At 37.3% G+C, this 24,018-nt stretch overlaps 1 protein-coding gene across 1 annotated transcript; it reads right to left on the bottom strand.

Annotated features, from left to right (window-relative positions):
• Positions 1-17,784: 17,784 nt before the first annotated feature.
• Positions 17,785-21,462, bottom strand: LOC128664704 (zona pellucida sperm-binding protein 3-like). The gene is made up of 8 exons (XM_053719513.1): positions 21,277-21,462; positions 20,333-20,451; positions 20,032-20,135; positions 19,419-19,596; positions 19,226-19,346; positions 19,058-19,149; positions 18,121-18,251; positions 17,785-18,005 (listed from the first exon to the last, which is right to left on the bottom strand). The coding sequence occupies exons 1-8, from the start codon at positions 21,433-21,435 to the stop codon at positions 17,785-17,787; spliced, it is 1,125 nt and encodes a 374-aa protein (XP_053575488.1). The 5' UTR covers positions 21,436-21,462.
• Positions 21,463-24,018: the final 2,556 nt, after the last annotated feature.

Raw genomic sequence — 24,018 nt, 5'->3', positions numbered from 1 at the left:
TTGTGCACATGTTCCTAAAGCGCCTGGGAGTCTGGAATAATTAAAAAAAAAAATGGTGGCAGGGAGCAGGGCCAGATTAATGTGCTCCTTGAGCTTTATATTTAGCACCACATGCAAAGTTTATACAATGTCTATGCAGGGTAGCAACCTTCACCTGCATGTCAGTCTGCACTATAAAAGTAACTTGAAGCTGATATTTTCCTTAAATTTTAATTTTCTTAAATTGGCAGCAGCTATAGTTTATAATCTGCCTCTTTCTTGGCTGTTGGTGTTGCTCTGTGGTCCTGTCCCACAAGATAACTTTGTAATATTGCTTGTTTATCATTTCTTTTATATTTTTGTGAATGCTAGTCAAGGAACTGAATTGGCCTGAATAACAAAATAAAATTAAAAATCTCTTTTTAATCAGATGTTAAAGAGGAGTCTTAATTCAACTTTTTTCCCCCCAAAGTGAGAAAATATCCCCCGCTAGTATCATGCCAGTATGTCTTTTTGATTATTTAAAAAGTGCAATAAATACATAAAGGATTTTCACCAAACACTGAAGTTTAGATGGTTGCTGTGTTTACCAGTTAAAGGGACAGTCTACTCCTGAATTTTTATTGTTTTAAAAAAATAGATAATCACTTTTATTACCCATTCCCCAGTTTTGCATAACCAACACAGTTATATTAATTACTTTTTACCTCTGTGATTGCCTTGTATCTAAGCCTCTGCACACTGCCCCCTTATTTCAGTTCTTTTGACAGACTTGCATTTTAGCCAATCGGTGCTGACTCCTAGGTAACTCCACGGGAGTGAACACAATGTTATCTATATGGCACACATAAACTATCACTATCTAGTTGTGAAAAACTGTCTGAATGCAATGAGATAAGAGGCAGCCTTCAAGGGCTTAGAAGTCAGCATATAAGCCTTCCTAGGTTGAGCTTTTAACAAAGAATATTATTATTATTATTATCCGGTATTTGTAGAGCGCCAACAGATTCCGCCAACAAAGCAAATTTGATTAGAAAAGTACATTTGAAAGTTGTTTATAATTGCATACCCTATCTGAATAATAAAAGTTTAATCTTGACTAGACTGTTCCTTTAAGTCGAACTTGCTAATCAGGATGTGTGTCTGTGTTTTTCTCAGTGTCTGTCTAAGTGTCTTTGTGCCTGTGTGTATGTTAGTGTCTATGTTTTTATATTGGTTGTGTGTGTGTGTGTCTGTATTAATGTACACCTGTGTTTAGCATCTCTGTTTGTGCATCTGTGTGTGTGCTAGTGTGTGTCTGTGTTAGTGTGTTACCGTGTTAGTGTCTTTAATTCTTTAAAGCATGTTATTTTAAGACTCTGCATGACTATGTGTTTAACCCCCCCGAAAAGGTGTTAAACACATAGTAGAAGTACCACTCAGGTCTCACACAGCACCACTGGTCCTGAGTGGTAACTGACACTGATACAATCATCATCACTAGTAGCATGATTCAGCTCTGTAACTAGCACTGATGATTGTATTAGCAGCAGTCTCCACTCAGAACCAGCAGTGCAGTACTTCTACTATGTATTTAACCTATTTGCAAGGGTTAAACATAGAGGTGCAGGTCACTAGTCTTAAAACTACATGCTCTACAGAAAAGGAGTATGTAGTTTTTCAACTATAATGACCCTTTATTTTCTAAATACTGTGATATATATATATATATATATATATATATGTGTGTGTTTCTCGGGGGGTATCATAGCCAGTGCCTCACCAGCCTCTGACCTCACCGCACATCACTGCTGTAGATGTCACCGCATGACGTGGGGAGGGGGGTGTGTAGAGGATCAACGTGTTCACCCGGTCCGGCAGCAAATGAGGAGTAAGTATCCAGGACTCATACGCTGGTGAAAGGACATCAGAAGAAAAATAGAAGGAGTCCCGGGTAGATAGAATAAAAACAGTTCTTTATTGGATTCATTAAAATGGTAAATTCTTGTGAGACGCAGCTCACACGGTCACAACATCAGCCAAGGAGAAAGTGTAGAAATGAGCGTAGCACCAGTGGCTTACAAGTTTCGGCTAAACGCCGTAATCATAGCCTAAGGTGCTATGTCTCTAGAGTCATTAAAAAGAGTAGAAAACAATCTGATTGGCTAAAACACTAAAGGTAATAATTAAAATAAACGCCCATTTGAACACACCTAAGTTAAACAAAGAAGTTAACCCTAAGTTAGCCAGAAGGTTTCACAGTTAGAAGCACTACAAGGATATGAAATAATAAAGGATATAGTGTATAATACAAACATAAAATATAAAAACATTGGTAGAAGGTATATAGAAACTTGTGAGTGAAAGCTTATCAAATAAGAACAAGACATCGAAAGGATAGTAATAATAGTAATAATAGCAAGCAAAGAGTACAAAGTAAAAAGAGCATTAGGACACAATTCTAACTTTTGGTTATAGGACATAGATATAGATAAATCATTAGTATGGACATATTTTACTGTCATTGAAAGCTTAAATATACAGCTACAATGAATGTGGTAGAAAATCCACCATTAGATTATTGGATTGTTATAGAGTGTCCATAAACAAACACATAGTAAGCTATGTCACAAGACAATATACCAATATACCAAAACCACGATAGAATAAATGAAATATAAGAGGGTATGATGGGAAGAATAAGCAGAGAGAGCGAAAATTTAAGGACATTGACACTAAGTATAAGTGTGGATATATGTATATATATATATATATATATATAGTGGTATTACCACGCCTAGACCGCTCATAGATCCCACCATATACCTATAGCTGAACCATGTTAGACGGAAAATGCAAAATATGTAATATTAAACAAGCACTGTGTATAGTGTATAGAAAATGTGTACATATAGTGTATGTAAGAAAAAGAAACTTATAAGAATATGCAAGATAGTATAGTGATGCCAAAAATATCACATAATGAGATAAACGATTAAATTAAATAATATGCAATATGCAGTAATGTATGATGACAGTTACAGTCAGAGTCTAATGTCTTATATAGTTACTCCCAAAAATTGATTAGATCAAATTTGGAGTTTAGACCTTGGGGAAGTCTGGTTTTTAATTGAAAGATCCAATAAGTTTCACGTTTTGCTTTATCTATATCACCCCCTCTAATTGGGACCTTGGCTTTTTCAATGGCTGTCCATCTGAAGGAATCAAGGCAGCAGTTGTGTTTGGTAGCAAAATGTTGCACTAGGGGAGTAGTAGCCGTGCCCCTTGTTAGGGAGGAGATATGTTCTCTTATTCTAGAGTTTACATCCCTAGACGTGAGACCGACATATCGGATATCACAGAGGGTGCAGGTGACAAGGTATACGACGTTGGTGCTGGTACAATTTAGACAAGATTTAATAGGATAAACAGTCCCTGTTACAGTCGATCTAAATTCAGTCGTAATTTGTGCATAATCACAAGGCCTACATTTCTTATGTCCACATCTTTACATGCCCTGATGTCTCAGCCAAGAGCTAGTATGTTGTGTGGTCTGTCTGAGTTGTGTAAAACTGTTTTTATTCTATCTACCCGGGACTCCTTCTATTTTTCTTCTGATGTCCTTTCACCAGCGTATGAGTCCTGGATACTTACTCCTCATTTGCTGCCGGACCGGGTGAACACGTTGATCCTCTACACCCCCCCCCTCCCCACGTCACGCGGTGGCGTCTTCAGAGCTGCAGACCGGGTTTTGCATAGAGGCGGAAGCAAGAGAAGTCAGCAGACACGCTGCCATCGGATATCGCTCCGTTCATATACAGGACTTTACACCTCTTTTTGGCTCACAGTATTCCTGGTTGGGGGTGTTCATTGTCGACAAAGTCCCGGTGCCAGGTTTGGCTTTCCTACTCACACACGGACTTAAGTGTTTACCATTTCTCTTTTGCTCATGCTACTTTAGGGTAGTAACTGGTGATACCCCAGTTCACACTTTTGCTACGTGTGTGCTATTATCCAGCAGCTTATTATCTCTACACTATGTTATATGCTATACTCTGAGGTATATATTTGAGGAGTTTTCTTTCAAGTTTGAACTTTACCATTGTTCCATATAATATAGAACATGGAAGGCTCAACACAGCCACAATTTTACTCCCTTATGTCAGCCACAGCAAGAGTTTACACAGATACAGAATGTGCCAAGATTTTTTCTGATGATCAAGGGACTCTATCATTATCCACACTGTTTGAATCTTTGGAAAATCTCCTATTCAAGGAAATTAAAGCTCAATGGGACATTTGGACATTCCAATCCTATATAAAAGCCAAGATGATCCCAAAGGGTCTGCGAATCTTAAAGTTTCCCACTTTTGAAGGGGACACTAATGATAAAGATTTTGTAAATGCATGGAATAATGTATTATCTGAATGCTCATTACAACTTATGCAATTACTAATCAAAATTAGAACTCAACATCTAAATGATATTAAAATTGAGATTGATACATTACAATTAGAACTTAACAAACGATGCACAGACCCTGACTTTTCCAAATTTGATGCTATTTTACAGACATCTCTAGTAAAGGGCAAACAAGTGATAATGGAAAACAAACAGGTCAAATTCATTAGAGATAAGACAGATTACTCTAAAGATTCAGTTTATCTATGGAACAAAAAACAACGAAGGGAATACAGACTCAATACATCTAAATCAAACAAACAGAAAGGCAAACGCAGAAATCGCAATAGACACAATAAATCTGTAACTTTCACAGACAGTGACACAGACAGATCTGATAAATCTTCAGATGAAAACCTTTCAGCTAGTGAGGAAGAGGTGGGCACACTCACACGTATTAATACAATGACTAACCAACAGTCCAGTATATTAAAAACAGCTCCTCCACCTACATCTGTTGCTAAAGGTACTTCACTGGGCATTATCTCTACAGATAGGAGAAAAACAGGTGCACATAGTTCTAAATATATTGCGACCAACATTAATACCAATTCATATACTCCTATAGACACTAACAACAGTATGTGTGATCAATCTACCTTAGATCAGGTTTTTCCCCTAGGACAGACACCACAGGGAATAGGAGTTACATTACAAGCCAATCTAGAAAACCAAGACAGGTATCCAGTGAGGGGAAATCGTACTCAAACGAAATACAAGTAGATTCAGTTATAAATTTATCATCCCTTCAGCTTAACAAAGATCAGCTAGAATTGCTTAGCTTAGGTCTAGGCTTTGCCCCCACAGCTAAATTTGATATATTTCAGACAATGATAGACGTTAATCGTCTTATCAGAAATATCACTCTAAAAAAACATTTTTCCACCAATACTTCGGAATGTATACCACATATTGAGAATCCAGTCATCAATCCATACATTACAGAGTCTTTTACTGAGGCATGTGATGTTTTAAACTTACAACATCTATATTCTGAGTCTTCTCTTAGCCAGGGAACTATCAACAATGCTGCCACCTTTAAGGACAAAACAAAATTCTATCCGATTCAAAGTAGAGGCCAGATTATAGAGACATTTCACTCTCGGGTTGAACGAGATTTGCACACTCTTAATGATAATCCTACAGGTTATACTCAAAATTTGCCCAAAAGACTAAGACATGCAATGAAAACATTGCAAAATGATACAAGTATTGTGATACGTCCGGCTGATAAAGGTGGCAGCATTGTTGTCCTTAATAGATCAGACTATGTGGCAGAAGCTCATCGCCAATTGAATAATCCGCAAGAATACACTTCATTGACCACTAATCCCACAGCTAGATTCAAGAGAGAACTTCTTGAAATTTTGGACGACGGTGTTGAACATGGGTTTCTCAATGAACAGACTGCTTCATTTTTGAATGTTCAACATCCAAAGACACCCATGTTCCACCTTTTTCCAAAAGTTCACAAATCTCTAATCAATGTCAAGGGACGCCCCATTGTTAGTGGGGTTGATTCCCTACTAGAAAGACTCTCGTCCTGGCTGGATACTATTCTACAGCCTTTAGTTAATACCTTACCTTCCTATACCAAGGACACAAAACATATTATCAATCTATTGGCAAATCACAAGTGGAATGCCAAATTTATGTGGGTCACAATAGACGCAGTTTCCTTGTACTCCTCTATACCCCATTCAGAAGGCATTATGGCTATAAAATTCTTTTTACTCAATCACACAGATTATACTGAGGACTTCCAAAGCTTTATCATTCGTGTGTTAGAATTCTTACTCACACATAATTTCTTTTGTTTTGAGACTAATTATTATCCTCAGAAACGAGGTACAGCTATGGGGGCAAAATTTGCCCCCTCATACGCGAATCTGTACCTTGGCAATTGGGAGATTAACTACATTTATGGAGATAATAATCCTTACAGGTCATCTATATATTTCTACAAGAGATATATAGATGACCTGCTATGTATCTGGTCTGGCCCTCCTGAGGATGTGGCCAAATTTGTTTCTTGGCTGAATCGGAATGAGTTGAACCTGAGTTTCACCTTTATCTCTGATCCAGTCAACATTGACTACCTTGACTTAACTCTTATTGGTAATTGTGATGGTACAATTTCCACAAAGGTTTTTCGTAAGCCAATATCAGGCAACACACTCTTACATGCTACCTCCTGTCATCCTACCAACACTGCTTATGCTGTGGCGAAAGGCCAATTTATGAGGATAAAAAGAAATTGTAGCAGAGAGGAGGACTTTGAACATGAGGCTAGTCAATTAGAGAATAGACTTAGATCTAGACAATACTCTAAGAGACATATTAAACAGGCAAGACAACAGGTTGATCTCATTCCCAGACAGTCAATGTTACTTGATAAATGCAAGAATACTAACAGTAACTTTCAGGGTATTTACTTTGTAACTGAGTACAGTGCTCAATACCCCGAAGTTTGCAATATCATTAAAAAACATTTTCCCCTTCTAATTGCTGATGACAAGCTCACAGATGTAGTAAAAAATGGTATTAGGTGCTCTTATAAGAAATGTGCCACTTTAGCCTCAATTCTTTCTCCTACACAACTCAGACAGACCACACAACATACTAGCTCTTGGCTGAGACATCAGGGCATGTATAGATGTGGACATAAGAAATGTAGGCCTTGTGATTATGCACAAATTACGACTGAATTTAGACCGACTGTAACAGGGACTGTTTATCCTATTAAATCTTGTCTAAATTGTACCAGCACCAACGTCATATACCTTGTCACCTGCACCCTCTGTGATATCCAATATGTCAGTCTCACGTCTAGGGATGTAAACTCTAGAATAAGAGAACATATCTCCTCCCTAACAAGGGGCACGGCTACTACTCCCCTAGTGCAACATTTTGCTACCAAACACAACTGCTGCCTTGATTCCTTCAGATGGACAGCCATTGAAAAAGCCAAGGTCCCAATTAGAGGGGGTGATATAGATAAAGTTTTAGCAAAACGTGAAACTTATTGGATCTTTCAATTAAAAACCAGACTTCCCCAAGGTCTAAACTCCAAATTTGATCTGATCAATTTTTGGGAGTAACTATATAAGACATTAGACTCTGACTGTAACTGTCATCATACATTACTGCATATTGCATATTATTTAATTTAATTTTCTATCTCATTATGTGATATTTTTGGCATCACTATACTATCTTGCATATTCTTATATGTTCTTATATGTTTCTTTTTCTTACATACACTATATGTACAAATTTTCTATACACTCTACACAGTGCTTGTTTAATATTACATATTTTGCATTTTCCGTCTAACATGGTTCAGCTATAGGTATATGGTGGGATCTATCAGCGGTCTAGGCGTGGTAATAGCACTATATATATATATATATATATATATATATATATATATACATACATATATCCACACTTATACTTAGTGTCAATGTCCTTAAATTTTCGCTCTCTCTGCTTATTCTTCCCATCATACCTTCTTATATTTCATTTATTCTATCGTGGTTTTGGTATATTGGTATATTGTCTTGTGACATAGCTTACTATGTGTTTGTTTATGGACACTCTATAACAATCCAATAATCTAATGGTGGCTTTTCTACCACATTCATTGTAGCTGTATATTTAAGCTTTCAATGACAGTAAAATATGTCCATACTAATGATTTATCTATATCTATGTCCTATAACCAAAAGTTAGAATTGTGTCCTAATGCTCTTTTTACTTTGTACTCTTTGCTTGCTATTATTACTATTATTACTATCCTTTCGATGTCTTTTTCTTATTTGATAAGCTTTCACTCACAAGTTTCTATATACCTTCTACCAATGTTTTTATATTTTATGTTTGTATTATACACTATATCCTTTATTATTTCATATCCTTGTAGTGCTTCTAACTGTGAAACCTTCTGGCTAACTTAGGGTTAACTTCTTTGTTTAACTTAGGTGTGTTCAAATGGGCGTTTATTTTAATTATTACCTTTAGTGTTTTAGCCAATCAGATTGTTTTCTACTCTTTTTAATGACTCTAGAGACATAGCACCTTAGGCTATGATTACGGCGTTTTACGCTCATTTCTACACTTTCTCCTTGGCTGATGTTGTGACCATGTGAGCTGCGTCTCACAAGAATTTACCATTTTAACGAATCCAATAAATAACTGTTTTTATTCTATCTACCCGGGACTCCTTCTATTTTTCTTCTGATAAAGAAGATATACAGACAGTATAATATTGCAGCAGAGCGTTAATACCCTTCAAAAATTATGGTAGAACTAGGTACAGTCTAAGTGTTAAATGTCACCTCATGCTACAAATCACACCTTAACCTTGCACATGTGTTCAAACATCACAGCGGCCACAGTAAGCTAGAGCATAATAAATGGGACTGTTGTTCCTAGATGACCAAAGGACTACTATACGAGGCTCAAACTACAAGGATTTATATAACAGGTATAGTTCAGACAGATAGTGGTATTCTAGGAGGCCTATATGCATATGCCTAACATTGACCTGTTTGATATAGAAGATATACAAACTGTATAATACTGCAGCAGACCGTCAATACCCTTCAAAAATTATTGTAGAACTAGGTACAGTCTAAGTGCTAAATGTCACCTCATGCTGCAAATCACACTACCTTACCTTAATCTTGCACATATGTTCAAACCACACAGCGACCACAGTAAGCTAGTTCATAATAAATGAGACTGTTGTTCCTAGATGACCAAAGGACTGCTAACCGAGGCTCAAACTACAAGGATCTGTATGTGTAGTCAGATGGTGGGTTACAACAGGTTTACAGGAGCAAAGTGAGCTGACACCATCCATATAAAGAGTCTGTATGTTAATACTTGGAAATATTGCATTTATAATACTTTTCAATATGTTGTGTCAAATCACATCACTTGTTGTGGACCATAACTTGGTGGACCTGAAATCACCACATAGGGGAGGGATAGACAGGTGTTCCATCTAGTTTTAGCATGGAGGTAATAATGAAAGTGAAATACAATTATACAAGGTGTGCTAACGGGAAAACCCTTATAAACAACTTGTATCTCGAGAACACCTCACTAAGACAAGTGCTATGTAACCATTCTAAGGATTCCTATACCAAGAAAATATAATCCTAAAACACATAAGGGCTTATTGACAGCATAAGAATATATATATATTTCAAACAAGAACTCTAGGCTAATCATATGTGGCAATGTATACCTCTATAGCCAATTACTTCAAACACTGTATAAATGTTAATTTGGGCTAAAAAGAACATCAGACACCTTTATAGTATCATCATAACAAACAGTCCAAGTAAAGAACATGGTAAAGTCACAGCCTAGGTAGGCACCAAACAGTGAAAACAACTCTGGCACCTTGACACAGGACAGTGTTCTTATCCCACTCCAACTCTCGTGTCAGTACTATCCCCATCTAGTGTCTCATTAATGTTCCAAAGAACAGTTTTCAATGGGGTACACTGAGCGCCTGCCTAAAGGTCTAGCATAGACCGAAACGCGTCGACTGGTGAGTTCTATTTTAATTGTTATATGATTAAGAAAACTATCTGCACTATTGTGTCTTTTACCCTTCTAGGTATCGTTGAAACTGGAGAAGACTAGGACTTCCGGTTTTTAACCTCATTCCTGCTTCGGCTGCAGGATCATTGCAGGAACGCTAACATTAGCAGAAGGTTTTAGGAATTACTTTTTTGTCTGATGGATTGACTGTTCTCTTACACGCTTGTATTCACAGTGGCCACTGTTTTTTTTATTCTATTGGTTTGCTTCGAATTTATGTACTCTGACTTTTTGAATTGATTTTGAGTATTGTAAAGGTTTATCAGTGTTGCTCTCAGTGTTTATTTGGATGTTTTAGAATTTTGCTTTGATATTTCACGCCATCACGTCAAGGTCTATCAGCGTTGCTCACAGTGTTTATTTGGATGTTTTAGAATTTTGCTTTGATATTCCACGCTATTTTGACAATTGAGTGTGTTATTACTATTTGTAAATTTAAGTTTTTATTTTTCACGCACTAGTTTTCACATTCACGAATATCACTCAGTAACACATTGGACACCATTTACCCACAATTTGAACAACACTAAGCTTAGGTCTTAACTACACACAAGCTAGATATATTGTGAGGACAATATCTCACACGACACACATTGCAATTTACACAAGCTGCTGAAACTAGCAGATTCAATTTTACCTGCACCCAAATCATCTATCTTACTTAACCTCCAAGTATTTGCACACACAGGTTGCTTTACCCACTCAACCTTCAAGTATTCGCATACATAAGATGCTATACTATCTCTAACGACACACATTGTAATTTACACATGCTGCTGTAACTAGCAGATTCATTCACCTTACCTAATCATCTATCTGATTCAACTCCAAAGTAATTGCATACATAGGTTGCTATACTTTTTAGATACATCTTAGGACATTGATATGTCCCATCTTTACTAGTCCATAATCAAAGTGTTTATCTTATTCCAACATTTTTTGGAGTATTGTGTACTGGGAAACCGGGCACTTTTAGTGTTTTTTACTAGCCACTGATCAAGGCTAGTATTTTTAATTGGACTCTTTATGCTGTTTTATTTCTTTTAATGTTTGTTAGTTGTTTATCATCAATAAATGAACTTTTTATGATAATTGTGATTTTAACTATTACTGGCTCAGACCCAGCCTTTTGTTGGCGCTTTGGCAACCCCCACCCTTATCTTACTTGTCTCTTGACTACTAGGAGTCAATTTCCAAAGCTAGGGTCTTATTTAGGCAGGCGCTCAGTGTACCCCATTGAAAAATGTTCCAAAGAACCACAGCATTCTCCAGAGTGGTGGCAAGGTCTCTCCGGATTGAAATAGTGATAGCTCCCGCCATCTCAAATCTATTGGTTAGGAGTTCTCTGTTCACCGGTGTCTGTGAGTTTCGGTCCAGCAGGACAAGAGGTCCCCCAGCTCTGCTAAAACTATCCTTCACAGTACTGGCTAGCATTCTCTCCATCTTGAGAAAAACAGGCACTGTAAGATTATCCCCCACATTCAGCTGCACAACGTCAAGCTGCGTACCAGAAATTGCCTCTCCCTCTACAGCCATCTCAGTATGATTCTTTTTTGAGCCCTCCACTTCTATCCTTTCTATTAGGCAGTCAAATCTATGGAGTATCAGTTGCTCATACTCATCAAGTAGGGCCTGTACTGTGGTGGGGATGTCCTTTTCCATAATCAAATACAGTTGTCCAAAAACAATTATACTACCTTTGGGAATTAGGTATTATGTGAGAGTTCTCCTATACGTGAGTGCTTGATTGAGACCTACATTACAGTCCCTCTGGATAGGTAGATGTGCCTCAAATGCAAGTAATTTGGAGCCCAGTGTCAGGGAAAAGAGCAAAAACACAGCTGGCTATCACGCAGGATATCAAGCAGGCTATTGCCATATCCCATTTTGCTTTTAGTATATAATGAGGTACTCACTCAGTCGCATGCTAACATCCCTTAATACTTTTTCTTTTTTATAAACACTGGTTTTGCCTGGGCTCCTTTTATTGCAGCTGGGTGACCGCATGGCTCCTCAAAATGGCGACCGCTAATTCTGCACCGGTACACTCCGAGAGTATGCAGTGTTCAGTAAAATGCTTCAGATCCAATCTGAGTGTTTCTGCGGGTGCTCTTATGTTCATAGCACTACTGGGTCTCTGTTATTGCAGTTGGTAATTGTTTATCGCAGAGTTGTTATCCCTTTGGTCTTGACTGTGTACGGAGCTACTAGAATAAGCAGCCTACTCCATGTCTCTTCAGGCTCCGCCCCTCCCCAGTACACATTTTGGTGATGAACCTTCTACCAATAGATGGATCTGTGTTACACATGTCAAGGAACTTTCATCCAACAGATGGCACGGCAATGTCCATGTATGAGAGTGGGGAACGGTTACAATTTTATTTTATAGAGTTTAAAACAAAAAGTTTTCTTTGTAATTTTAGTTAATACATTTGCTTTATGTTCAAGAGTTAACATCTTGATGCTCTAAATATAAACATTAAAATGTTAAGTGCTTGTTTGCTATTTGGAACCAGCAATACAGTATCATTGAAGAAGTATTGTTTTGCCTTGCCCACTTCTTGCATATTAAACATTGATTTAACATAATAATTTTGTTGTACAAAATGTATGTTGCATTCATTTTGGGTGACTGACAGTTATGGGATTATGAATAAGTTAGGTATACAAGTTATATGGAGTTGCAGGGTTTGGCAGCCTTGAACCACCCATTCCCCTCAACCTTTTAGTCACACAAGTGATTGTACCTTTTTGGGGGGATTAAATGGTACAGACATGGACCTTTTGACAGTTGGAGACATATTTGTACCTTATTTACCACTAAATGGTACATATTAGTTCCTTAAGGTGTAATCATGATTCATTGAGGGTACAACCACAGCCTTTTTTCTGACAGTGTAGATGCACAATAAGTACTAAACTTACTGAAATGTCAAAATGTGTAATGAGATTAGTTGATTACTACAAAGTGAACAGACTGGTTAACAAGAAAGCACAGATAAAAGTTTGGCAATTATAAGTTTTACATTTATCAGTTGTCTTCACAGAATAATAGGGTGCTCTTGAGAATTTGTAAATGAAATCCTTTTTGTTTAGTTGATGTCACTAGTGATTGATTTAAAAAAATATTTTTTCTGATCTGTAGGATGATGTCATGGGTTATATCACTACTGATGTCATTAATGTTGTCAGCAATGTCACATGTGATGTAATTAGGGTTGCCACCTTTTGCCCAGAAAATTCCTGGACACTTTTTAAGTGGGCGTGGAGAGGGTGTGTTTGGGGCGTGGCCTGGGCGTGGCTTGGGGCGTGGCTTCTCGCGACCTTTAAATTCATTATATTTTTTTATATATATATATACACACACATATATATATATATATATATATATATATATATATATATTATATTTACACATAATTAAGCCCCCACAAAAAAAATAACCAGCGGACACTATACCAATCTCTGTTGTGATTCAAAACTCTCTAGCTTAGAACTGGGATAAGAAAAACTGATACTGGAAGCAAAAATGTGTGGCATTGTGGAGCCCCATTTGCATAGAATCCTCTGTTCCAGAGTTGGAGTGTACAGTGCAAAAACTGTATAATCTAACAAATTAGAGCAGCATTTTACCCTGTAATGCACTATTGCTTGGAGTCACCACTTCTGTTTATTGTGGACTATTATTAATAAATATGATGGTGTGGACATTTATGCAAGCGCCGAGTCATATGAAAACAATGATTAGAAAGAACATCAAATGCCACAGTACTGTAACTGCACTAGCAGGAGCCTTGTGAGTGTGCACTTTTTAATATCACAGTATAACGTGTCTTTGAGAAAATAATCCATGCTTGAACACTACTACAGTCTGCTGCCCCGTATTAAGCCTGTATGGACTATGTGTCCTTCTCACCTTATCAGCAGTGAACAATCAGGAATAGCACAATTACAAGTCCCATCATGCTTTGCGTTATACATAGGCTTCCCCTGATTGCTCCTCACAGAAACGGCCTTGACAGGCCTGGCAATGGATTGGCTAGAAACGCTAGAACTATGGGAGGAGCTTGTACCACCTCTGTAGAGAACGCCAAGCAAGCTGATCCCTATGTTATTGCAATGCATTCAAGTTGACTGAATGAGTTGTATAGATACCGATAACTTCTGTCACTTAGTATATGTATAATTCATAGAGCCGTTAAAAATAATCTCCATTCATTTATTATAATAAAAAAACGTTATATTCTCAGTGGCAGTGAGAAAGTGTAAGAAACTATTTGTTGTTAAAACATTTTATATAACATAAAGTGCACTATGTTTTTATTGCAAACCTAACCTCCTGCCATTAGAAGCAATGACAAGAACGTAGCTTCATGTAAACAATTGTACCTTATTAGTATGAGGGTGCTGGGAAACGTTTTTCTGCTCCATGCGGAACACAGGTAATTAGCGGAGAGCGCAGGGGGTAAAATCGCAGTCCGTACAGAGCAGAGCATGCTGGGAAATGTGTTGCTGAAAGGAAAAGACGCGCATGTTGTACTGGCAGGAAATACCGTACAGAGCAGAGCATGCTGGGAAATGTAGTTGTAAATGTGTTGCAGAAAGGAAAAGACACGCATGTTGTACTTACAGCAAATACCACAACTCCCAGCCTGCTCTGGTAAAACGTTTAGCTAACCAGGTGTTGAGTAACAAGTTTTCTTGCAGCTTTGGTCTGTTAGCCCGGGGCATTTGAGGCTAGTTCCGGGACACGGGACACAGAGCCTCAAATCGGGACTGTCCCGGTGAAACTGGGGCGGGTGGCAACCCTAGATATAATCAGTGGTGGTCATTGATGTTATTCAAAGCATTAACAACAAACTAAGCATTAACTTTTTTTGCCAATAAATTCACACTTTGTTCTACAGACTCAATTGAATATAGGGCTGGTCTTCACATTTTCCAGGGCTGCTTTTTATTCCCAGTCCTGCCCTGATTTATATCTAGAATACTTCATGTAGAAGTCAAGTGGTTTCAGGGTCTCATGAACACATGATGCACATACCCAGTGCAGCCAAATTTGTACACCTTACCTATATAGAAAGCTGGTCGTGGCCTGTATGACAAACATGCTGCTGTCTGAGTGACATTTAAATGTGGGTGCACGGAGAATAAAGTAATACAATTAGGTCTTCCATACACACATTAATAGTGTAATTTATTTGATGTTGTATTTTCTTCTCTGCATCTTAAAACATGAACAGATGTTCTATCATCATTCAGAATTCTTAATCAGATGGAATGAATCTGTGCTCATCTGTTTCACTGAACTGTAGCTGCAGTAGAGATTCAGCAGTTTTTTCTGTTATTCTGCAGGAGACAAATTTCCTCTTGAGCAAGTGACACTAAGATCTGGTTTTACAGAATACCAAAGACAGCCTCCTACTTCTGCATTTGTCAGTGAACAAAACTGCCAGCTGCTCATCTCCAGTATGTAGACTGGTGTCAGGTAAGGGGGAACCATGAGATGTGATATAGAATACCAAGTAAGGTAGGAAGCAACACATCTTAGTAGTGTGTCACAGTTTGTAACCTGTTTAATTAGCCCTATTTATATACTGAGGCTTTGCCTAGCTAGGGCTTAAAGAGAATACAATATTAACCAACTTTCTAATTTGCTTCTATTATCAATGTTCTCTCTTGGTATCTTGTTTAAGATCAGGGATATAAGCTCAGGAGAGTGCACGTGTCTGGAGCACGATGTGGCATCAGTTTTGCAAGATCACAGCACTATTTCCTGCCATGTAGTGTCACTGCTCCAGCCACCAACCTAGGTATGTTTTCACTAAGAATGACCTTGGAACAGGAGCAAACTGGTAACTACAAGGTTACACACACATTGTTCTCTCCATTCCAGCAGCCTCAATGTAGTTAGATTTTACTGCAATATGTTTCACCTGATTATTTCAGGCTGTGTAACTGTAATAAATATGTTTGTGGTGTCCTGGTAAACAGATGCTATAGTTAATATAACACCTAGTTGTTGGTACTTTATGTAGAGTTATTCTTCATATGCCAATTATGTGCATGCGTAAGGGAAGGGAGTAGGAGCTTGATTTAACCCGTCGGAAGTGCTATAAATAAGAACCTAATATGACAAGACATTGCCTGCATATAACCATGTGTTTATTCTATTTGCAGATGTTAGTCAGTTTCTTAAAAGCAATGCACTACTGGGAGCTAGCTTAACACATCTGGTAAGTCAATGAAAAGACAAGTGTGTTTCCACCAATCAGCTAGCTCTAATACATGGCTGCTGTGGATAGGTACAGATTCTTTTCAACAACAGTACCTTAGAGAACAAAAAGGAAATTTAACAGATGTGAATATGAAACTAGCATGCTCATTTTGACTTTCTGATCCATTTAGAAGACAACTAAATTACAGTAGAAACAAAATGCACTGATCCCCCCCCCCCCCCCAAACATTTTACTCATTTAAAAGTGCAGACTACAGACATCCCAACCTGCAAAAACTCATTTCAGGGAGGTTCCTTCACCCGCTACTGCGCCGCCATTTCCCCCCCCCCCCCCGCCCAGTTATATATTGGACACTTTGAAACCCTAAAAAAAAAAAAAAAAAAAAAAAAGTAGCTTTATTGCACAACCACATACAAACCGATTTTCCAGTGATCGTACGCCTGTTGAATGCTTAAATATTTTAGAATATGAAGTTTAATTACGTGCAGTAAATAAGGTAGTATTTGTGTTTTATTTTATTAGAATAGGTGGGGGCTTTTTGGTTACTGATGCATGCTTTTAGGGTTCTATAACGTCCCAGCAACTAAAAGAAACACTTTTCCGGATTTGGGCCACATTGAATCATGGTACTTGGAGTTTCAGGGAGATTGCACTCCATTTGCTGGCATCAGGGAGTCGCTATTACAATCAGGGAGACTCCCTGAACTTCAGGGAGAGTTGGGCTGTCTGAGACTAACAAATGTCAGTTATGTTTATTTCCAGTCCTCTATCAGGTTATCACCAATTCACCATCAGCCAATCACAAATGGCTATTCTATGAAGTTTTGCACATGCTCAGGAGATGGTGAATAAAAGTGTAAATATAAAAAGACTGCACATTTTGTTAATGGAAGTAAATTGGATAGTGGTTTTAAATAAAAAAAAAAAAAGTTGCATGATCTGAATCATGAGTTTAGATTTGACTAGTGTCCCTTTAACAATCCATATTGCTAGATGATCTTAATATTTTATGGGCAGATCTATGCAAACCATATGTTATTTTAAATTAGGTTTACATCCTTAATACACACACCTGTTATTTAACCTTTTAATGCAGTTATATTCCGTCATAATTACACTGGGCTTTAAAGCCGTTATGACGGAATAGAACGTCATAGCCAACGGCTGTCCTGAGACCTTCTATGCTTCCAGGATTTGATCGCGGTCTGGAGGGCGTTCCAGTTGTTCCGATGTAGACACTTTAACCCTGTTGCGAAAGGGTTAAACATTTTTCTACCTCAAAACTAGAATTTGTGCACAATGTTTTGAATTCAACACATTGAAACTGCAATACTTGTTTCCTGGCACTGGTATATTAAAGATTCACCCCTACCTATGCCATTAACACTAACAAAGCTAGAACATACCTACTACTGGCAATGCAAGTGTATTTTTTTGATGGCTAGAACGTCACTCTTTTGTTTAAAAACAAAAACACCTACACAAGTCATTTATCAAAATAAATATTTATTTTAGTTCAGCCTGCAGGCCGTGTTTCTTAACTAAATGTTTCCCTATTACAGTAGCACAAACCACCAATACAACAAGACTCAGAGAACCAATTGCCACCCATATCCAGAACTCCAGTGAATCCGGATCCTCAGTCACTGCCAATGCGTTCTGATGGTCTGGTCCAATTACCAGTAAAGGTCCTAGAATGGCCAAGCCTTGTTCCTCTACATTGGAATCTGTAATAGAAATTAGAATGTAGTAGTGCATCATGAAATTCTAGGTTAGTAGCTATAGATGTATATAGTAGATTTCTAAGAATTTCATTCTGATTTTGGTTCTTAGTAAACTTACCAGGTCCAGCTTGTCTCTTTCCTCTTCCCCGAGAGGACTGGCCAACTCTTCTGCTCTGAGGAGGAAAAGCCACACAATTCCCAGTATCACAGCACCTACAGATGTCACTGGTACCTTCAAGAGGGGACCAACTGTGGAGACAAATTAGGCCATTGATACCACATAGAAGCCCATATTGTTGTAGTGTGCAATAGATATCTAGCTTTGACTCACTACACCTTGCCAGAAGAGTCTAATTAGTCTTTTCTAAAGAATTGAATGCTATAATCTAAGGTTATCAGGTGCATGAGCAAAGCATTCAAACGCTAGTTGGGTACCAGTTGTCCTAGCCATCCTCCCAAACATTTTCAAAAATATAAGACCATACTTAAGACAAAATTGAAATTTTACAAGCTACCTGACTTCCTTCAATCTTTGCTTTTTCACCAAGTTAGGTCAGATTATTACTTTTAACTGAACCATGGTTGGGTAAAGTGTTGTGACTCAAGCTTTACACTCTCAAATTTATCGCAATATTAAAAGTACTTTATTTCTAAATGATGTGCTTTATCATCATGTATTGCTGTGCCTTCAAAAGATAACTGAACATGCCCCGATTTATGTTTAATTTGTTGCTTTAACACTATTTTACAGTGCCTTTGTAGTTATCCACTGGCCTAAGAGAAAGATTATATTGTAAAATAAAGAGTTCAGGCCCCCCACCCCACATATTTATTCTCAATACAGCAAAGGCAAACCTTTTATAGAGTCTGGGGGGGGGGGGAGAGATTTAATAACACAGCCCCAAATACTCATACATATGCAATGAAAGAGCAGATTGTTATGGATGCCTATTTGAACACCCTACTCAAAAATCACTTTCATAAAGAGGACCAATAGTGTACGAAGTATAACACACTCCATGCTAGCAAGTGAAAGTAAGATGTTTGCTACTCACGTATTGCTGGTTTTACTGAACGAACAGGCTTTATGCAGTGGATCTGGAACCTGGGTAGCTGCTGCTGCTCTTAGGCTGCAAGTGATATAGATCTAGAAAAACAAAAAACAATTCTAACAAGATGTATATTCAAAGGCCCATAATTAATTTTAATAGCTTTATTCTTACAGTGGATACATCTCTCCCAGTAAATCTAAAAGCATCAACTGTGAACTGGAGTTTGTCCGGCTGGGGCCTTGGGGACATGAATACAGATGTGGAATCTGCCTCTTTCCCATCCATCAAGCACCTGAAATTGAGGATTTATAGTAAGTACTATAAACTTGCTAGTGTCTAGCTTTACTAGAGAGGTACGACTCACCCATTAAAAGAAATGATTTCATAGCTGGGATCAGAGTTGGCATTGGGATTTAATGTGGCCACACAACTATCAATAAACACTGTCATAGGCACATGGTTGCCAGAAGCAACAGAGGCTTCAATATGGAAGACGTCACCCAGTCGGAAGACTGTAGAGGTTCTTGGAGCACTCCAGTCATCTGATGAAGAGCACAACATATTAGAATTCTGTATTTAAAAAGGGATAGTCTATCCAAATGATGAAATCGTATTTTGATTAGAGCGTGCAATTTTAAGCAACTTTTTAATTGACCCCCCCATCAATTTCTCTTGGTATCTATTTGAGAAAGCAATCATGTAATCTTATGAGTTGGCCTATTTTTTGTTCAGCACCTGGGTAGTGTTAGCTGTTTGGTCAGTACATTTTGACCTGAATTAGCAAGCGCTATCCAGGTGCTGAACTAAAAATGGGCCAGCTCCTAAGCTTACATAATTGCTTTTTCAAATAGATAGCAAAAGAGGAAAAATTAAATAGGAGTAATTAGAAAGTGGCAAGCTATAGTCAAAATTAAACTCTTGATTCAGATAGACTATCCCTTTAACACCCTTTCTTCAGGGAGTACAAACTTACATACCGTTCATGAGATTTAAAGAGAACCCTAATCTCTCTTCTGCAGAAATAGTAGAGCTGTAAGGCATCCATGTTGGTTTGATGGCATTGCTGCTCACATTGCCATGTCTGTAGGAAAATGCAGACTAGTGTCAGGAATAGAGATCTAGTATAGGGTTGGTCAATGTTTAATATTCATTGTTAGACAGATTGAAAGATACTTGTGTGTGATCAGATCTGGCAAGCACTTTGTAGCAGAGTTGGTTTGGACAGACTTTTACTACCTTTACCCAAGTACTCCTCTCAAATAACAGGGAGAGACTCACCGTGGATAATAACATTGGATTAAGACAGAAGCAGCATTGGTTCTTATGATAGGAGAATTGCCAGCTGGAGTGGGGTTGTAGTTCAGGTTTGTGCTGTAGACCATGAATTCAGCTGTCATCTGAGAAGAATTAATTTGTATTTATTTTTTTACTCTGAGAAATACAAGTGATCCATATCTAGTTATAAGCATAGTTTAATGCAATTTAAAATAAATGAATATATGGATCACATGAATGTCTCAAATTGCATGAAACTATTTTACTAAGGATATACTAAAGCCTGTGTGTTCCATGCAGGTTCAGTAAGTTAACAAAATAGTTTCCTTATGGTAGAAAGGAAGAGTATAAACTCATGCATTAGAGCTTATAATATGAACACATTCAGCAGCTGCAATGCACTTCTAGGAGCTAACCCGTGATTGGTTGATACACACAGGTGTCATTGCATCACCAGGTGTGCTCAGCTAAGTCCAATTGCTTCTCTAGATTGGATTCTACTTTAAGCCTTTTACAGGCGTTAAGTTATGTGCTAGCATCATATTACAGCACATTTTGCTTTTTAAGGGACAGTAAAATCAAGTTTATGATTCAAATATAAGAAATTGCAAAGTTGTTTAAAACTTTTATTGGTATCCTTTGAAAAGCATATCTAGGTAGGTGCAAGAGCAGCAAAAAAGTCCTGGGAGATAGCTGGCTGCACATATATGCCTCTTGTCATTGGCTCACCTGTTTTTAAATCAAGCTCCTAGTAGTACATTGCTACATCAAAAAAGACTACCAAGAGAATGAAGCAAATTTAACAGTGCAAAAAAATAAAAAACAAAACAAAAACAACCCCACCCCCAAACAACTCAAAGCAGTTACATCATATGCCCTAAAAGTAAGCCTTGTAGAAGATTAAGAACTATATTAATATAAGTTAAGAGCTAATCAGATCATATTACCTGTAAGCTGTTGCCACATTCTTCAAGTCCAGCTTGAAATACTACTATTAGATTTGTACTCTGGGCACTAGGCTGGCAGCTCTGTGGTCCTAGAGTAAGGTCTGAGGCTTTCACCATTTTCCCAATTCCATACAGATCCCTCTGCACTGTGACCACCATACTGGCCTCCTGACATTGCACACTGATAGGCTGGTACTGAGGCTGCTGTCTAGATTGATCAACAACCTGAGGATACCACCTATCATATCTCTGAGCAACTCCAAACCCAGACTGAGCAGAATAGCTACTCCTCAAAGGTTCCCTTGATCTCCAGCTGCGAGCAGGGACATTCATCTGGCAGGATATACTAACTACCACAAGCACCAGGCACAGCCAGCTCAGCTTTCCCCACAAACCCATTCTGACTACAGCTAGGCAAGCACATGGAAATGTTCCAGGTGAGAAATATTTATACCCATCCATCCAATTGCTTTTAGATTTCACCTGTGGCAGCTAATCAAAGACACCTGATCTTCTATAGAAATCCTTAAAGGGACACTGAACCCAATTTTTTTCTTTTGTGATTCAGATAGAGCATGAAATTTTAAGCAACTTTCTAATTTACTCCTATTATCAATTTTTCTTCATTCTCTTGGTATCTTTATTTGAAATGCAAGAATGTAAGTTTAGATGTCGGCCCATTTTTGGTGAACAACCTGGGTTGTTCTTGCTGATTCATGGATAAATTTATCCACCAATAAGTACTGTCCAGAGTCCTAAAACAAAAAAAAAGCTTAGATGCCTTCTTTTTAAAATAAAGACAGCAAGAGAACGAAGAAAAATTGATAATAGGAGTAAATTAGAAAGTTGCTTAAAATTGCATGCTCTATCTGAATCATGAAAGAAAAAATGTGGGTTCAGTGTTCCTTTAAGCCTACAAATCATCCAATGTTTGTTTATCTGTTTTTGTTTATACAACTCTTAATTATTTTTCTGTATTTGTTTATTTGGTTTATCCATTATGTAGCCTATACGTCTATACGTATATATATATATATATATATATATATATATATATATATATATATATATATATTGCTTTCCTGTGCAAGATTACAATTACTATAACTATCACAAAGAGTTTACAATCTGATTACTCTATAGAAGTATTACTAAAAATTATGTTCTGTAAATTGAATCCTTGATGTCATAATATATATACAGTATATATATTATATACTATTTTCCTTTATTACAGTTATTATTTGAATAAGACTAACATTTCCTCAAGGAGCTTAAAAGAAATGTCTGTGCCTCTTAAAAACTTAGTTACAGTAAAGTCAAAATTAAACTTTAATGAATCAGATAGAGCTTTTAATTTTAAGCAACCTTCAAATGTATTCATATTGTCTAATTTGCTTAATTTCCTTTGTCAACTAGCATACCTAGGTAGGCTCAGGAGCAGCTATGCACTGCTGAGAGCTAGCTGCACTATATGCCTCTTGTCTTTGGCTCACCCAAGTGTTGAGCTAGCTCCCAGTAGTGCATTGCTACACCTTTAATGAAGCAAATTTGGTAATATTAGTAAATTCAAAAGTTGTTTAAAATTGTCTGTTTACAGTTTTATCTGAATCATGGAAGAAAAAAAATGTGTTTCATGTCCTTTTAATGTATTCAAATACTTTGATCAGTTGTATTTAGATATCAGTTTCTATCACATTGTAAACAATCTATAGTGGAAGTTTAATCAATAAATAAATTCCCCTGATTTTTGTTTCTTTTTCTGTGATCTAGAATTGTCTGAAAATCTCCTGACATTGTCAGTGATCTGCAAGAGTATAAAGCAGACTACTTGTTTCTACAGGAAGCACTTTATAAAGGTTTACTGAACAGGTGAAGAAAGAAAACAATTATGTGCACATATGTAAATACATTAATATTGTACAAGAATGTATAAAACTTACATGTACAGATTTAAAGGGGCAGTAAGGTCAACACAAACAGATTGGATAGAACATGGCATATACAAAACAATTTTATAATTTACTTCTGTTATAAATTTTAAATAGGTTTCTTTGTTAAAAGCGTAATCATAGGTGAGCTCAGAAGTGTGCATGTATTTATAGCCTTTTGGCAGTAGCGTTTTCAACAATGTTTATAGCAATGCTATACATAATTGCAAACACTGCTACCATAGAATACTAAAGACACCTGCACGCTCCTGAGCTCCTATCAACCTACCTAGCTTCAACAAAGGATACCAAGATAACATTTCAAATTTGATAATAGACATAAATTGTAAAGTTGTAGAAAATTGCATGCTATATCTTATGATACATATACAAAATCTGGGAACTATGATTCCCTTTCAGCAAAAAAAAAAGGCTAGCAAATAGGTTTCATATAATGCATTGCTTAGTTCATTAGATCACACATAGAATAGAAAACAATATTTGTAAAATTACTGATCAAATCACTGAATATTTTATATTGTTTTTTAAACACCATTACAGATGTTTTTGGGCACTTGCCAGTACCCAAGATGGCAGCAAATAGGTAGAGGGCGGAGGGTTAGAGAGCTAAGGGGGGATCCAACACAGCATAATATGTAAATATGCGAAATTGTTTTTAAAAAATTAAGATACCTTTTATTTTAGTACTGGCAGACTTTCTGCCCGTACTTAAGATGGCGGGGACAATTGTGGGGTGGGGGAGGGAAGAGAGCTCTTTGGAAGGGATCAGGGGGTGGGATGTGTCAGGTGG

Source organism: Bombina bombina, chromosome 6 (genome assembly GCF_027579735.1).
Source record: "Bombina bombina isolate aBomBom1 chromosome 6, aBomBom1.pri, whole genome shotgun sequence".
Lineage (NCBI taxonomy): Eukaryota > Metazoa > Chordata > Amphibia > Anura > Bombinatoridae > Bombina > Bombina bombina.
Note: the sequence above shows the minus strand (reverse complement) of the source record. Positions and strands in the feature narration are given on the sequence as shown.

Coding starts and splice junctions, on each gene's coding strand:
- LOC128664704 (XM_053719513.1), bottom strand. CDS start 21,435: ATGGTGGTCACAGTGCAGAGGGATCTGTATGGAATTGGGAAAATGGTG. Junction 20,136..20,332: donor ATCCAATGTTATTATCCACG/GTGAGTCTCTCC, acceptor ATTTTCCTACAG/ACATGGCAATGTGAGCAGCA. Junction 18,252..19,057: donor TTCAGTAAAACCAGCAATAC/GTGAGTAGCAAA, acceptor TTGTCTCCACAG/TTGGTCCCCTCTTGAAGGTA.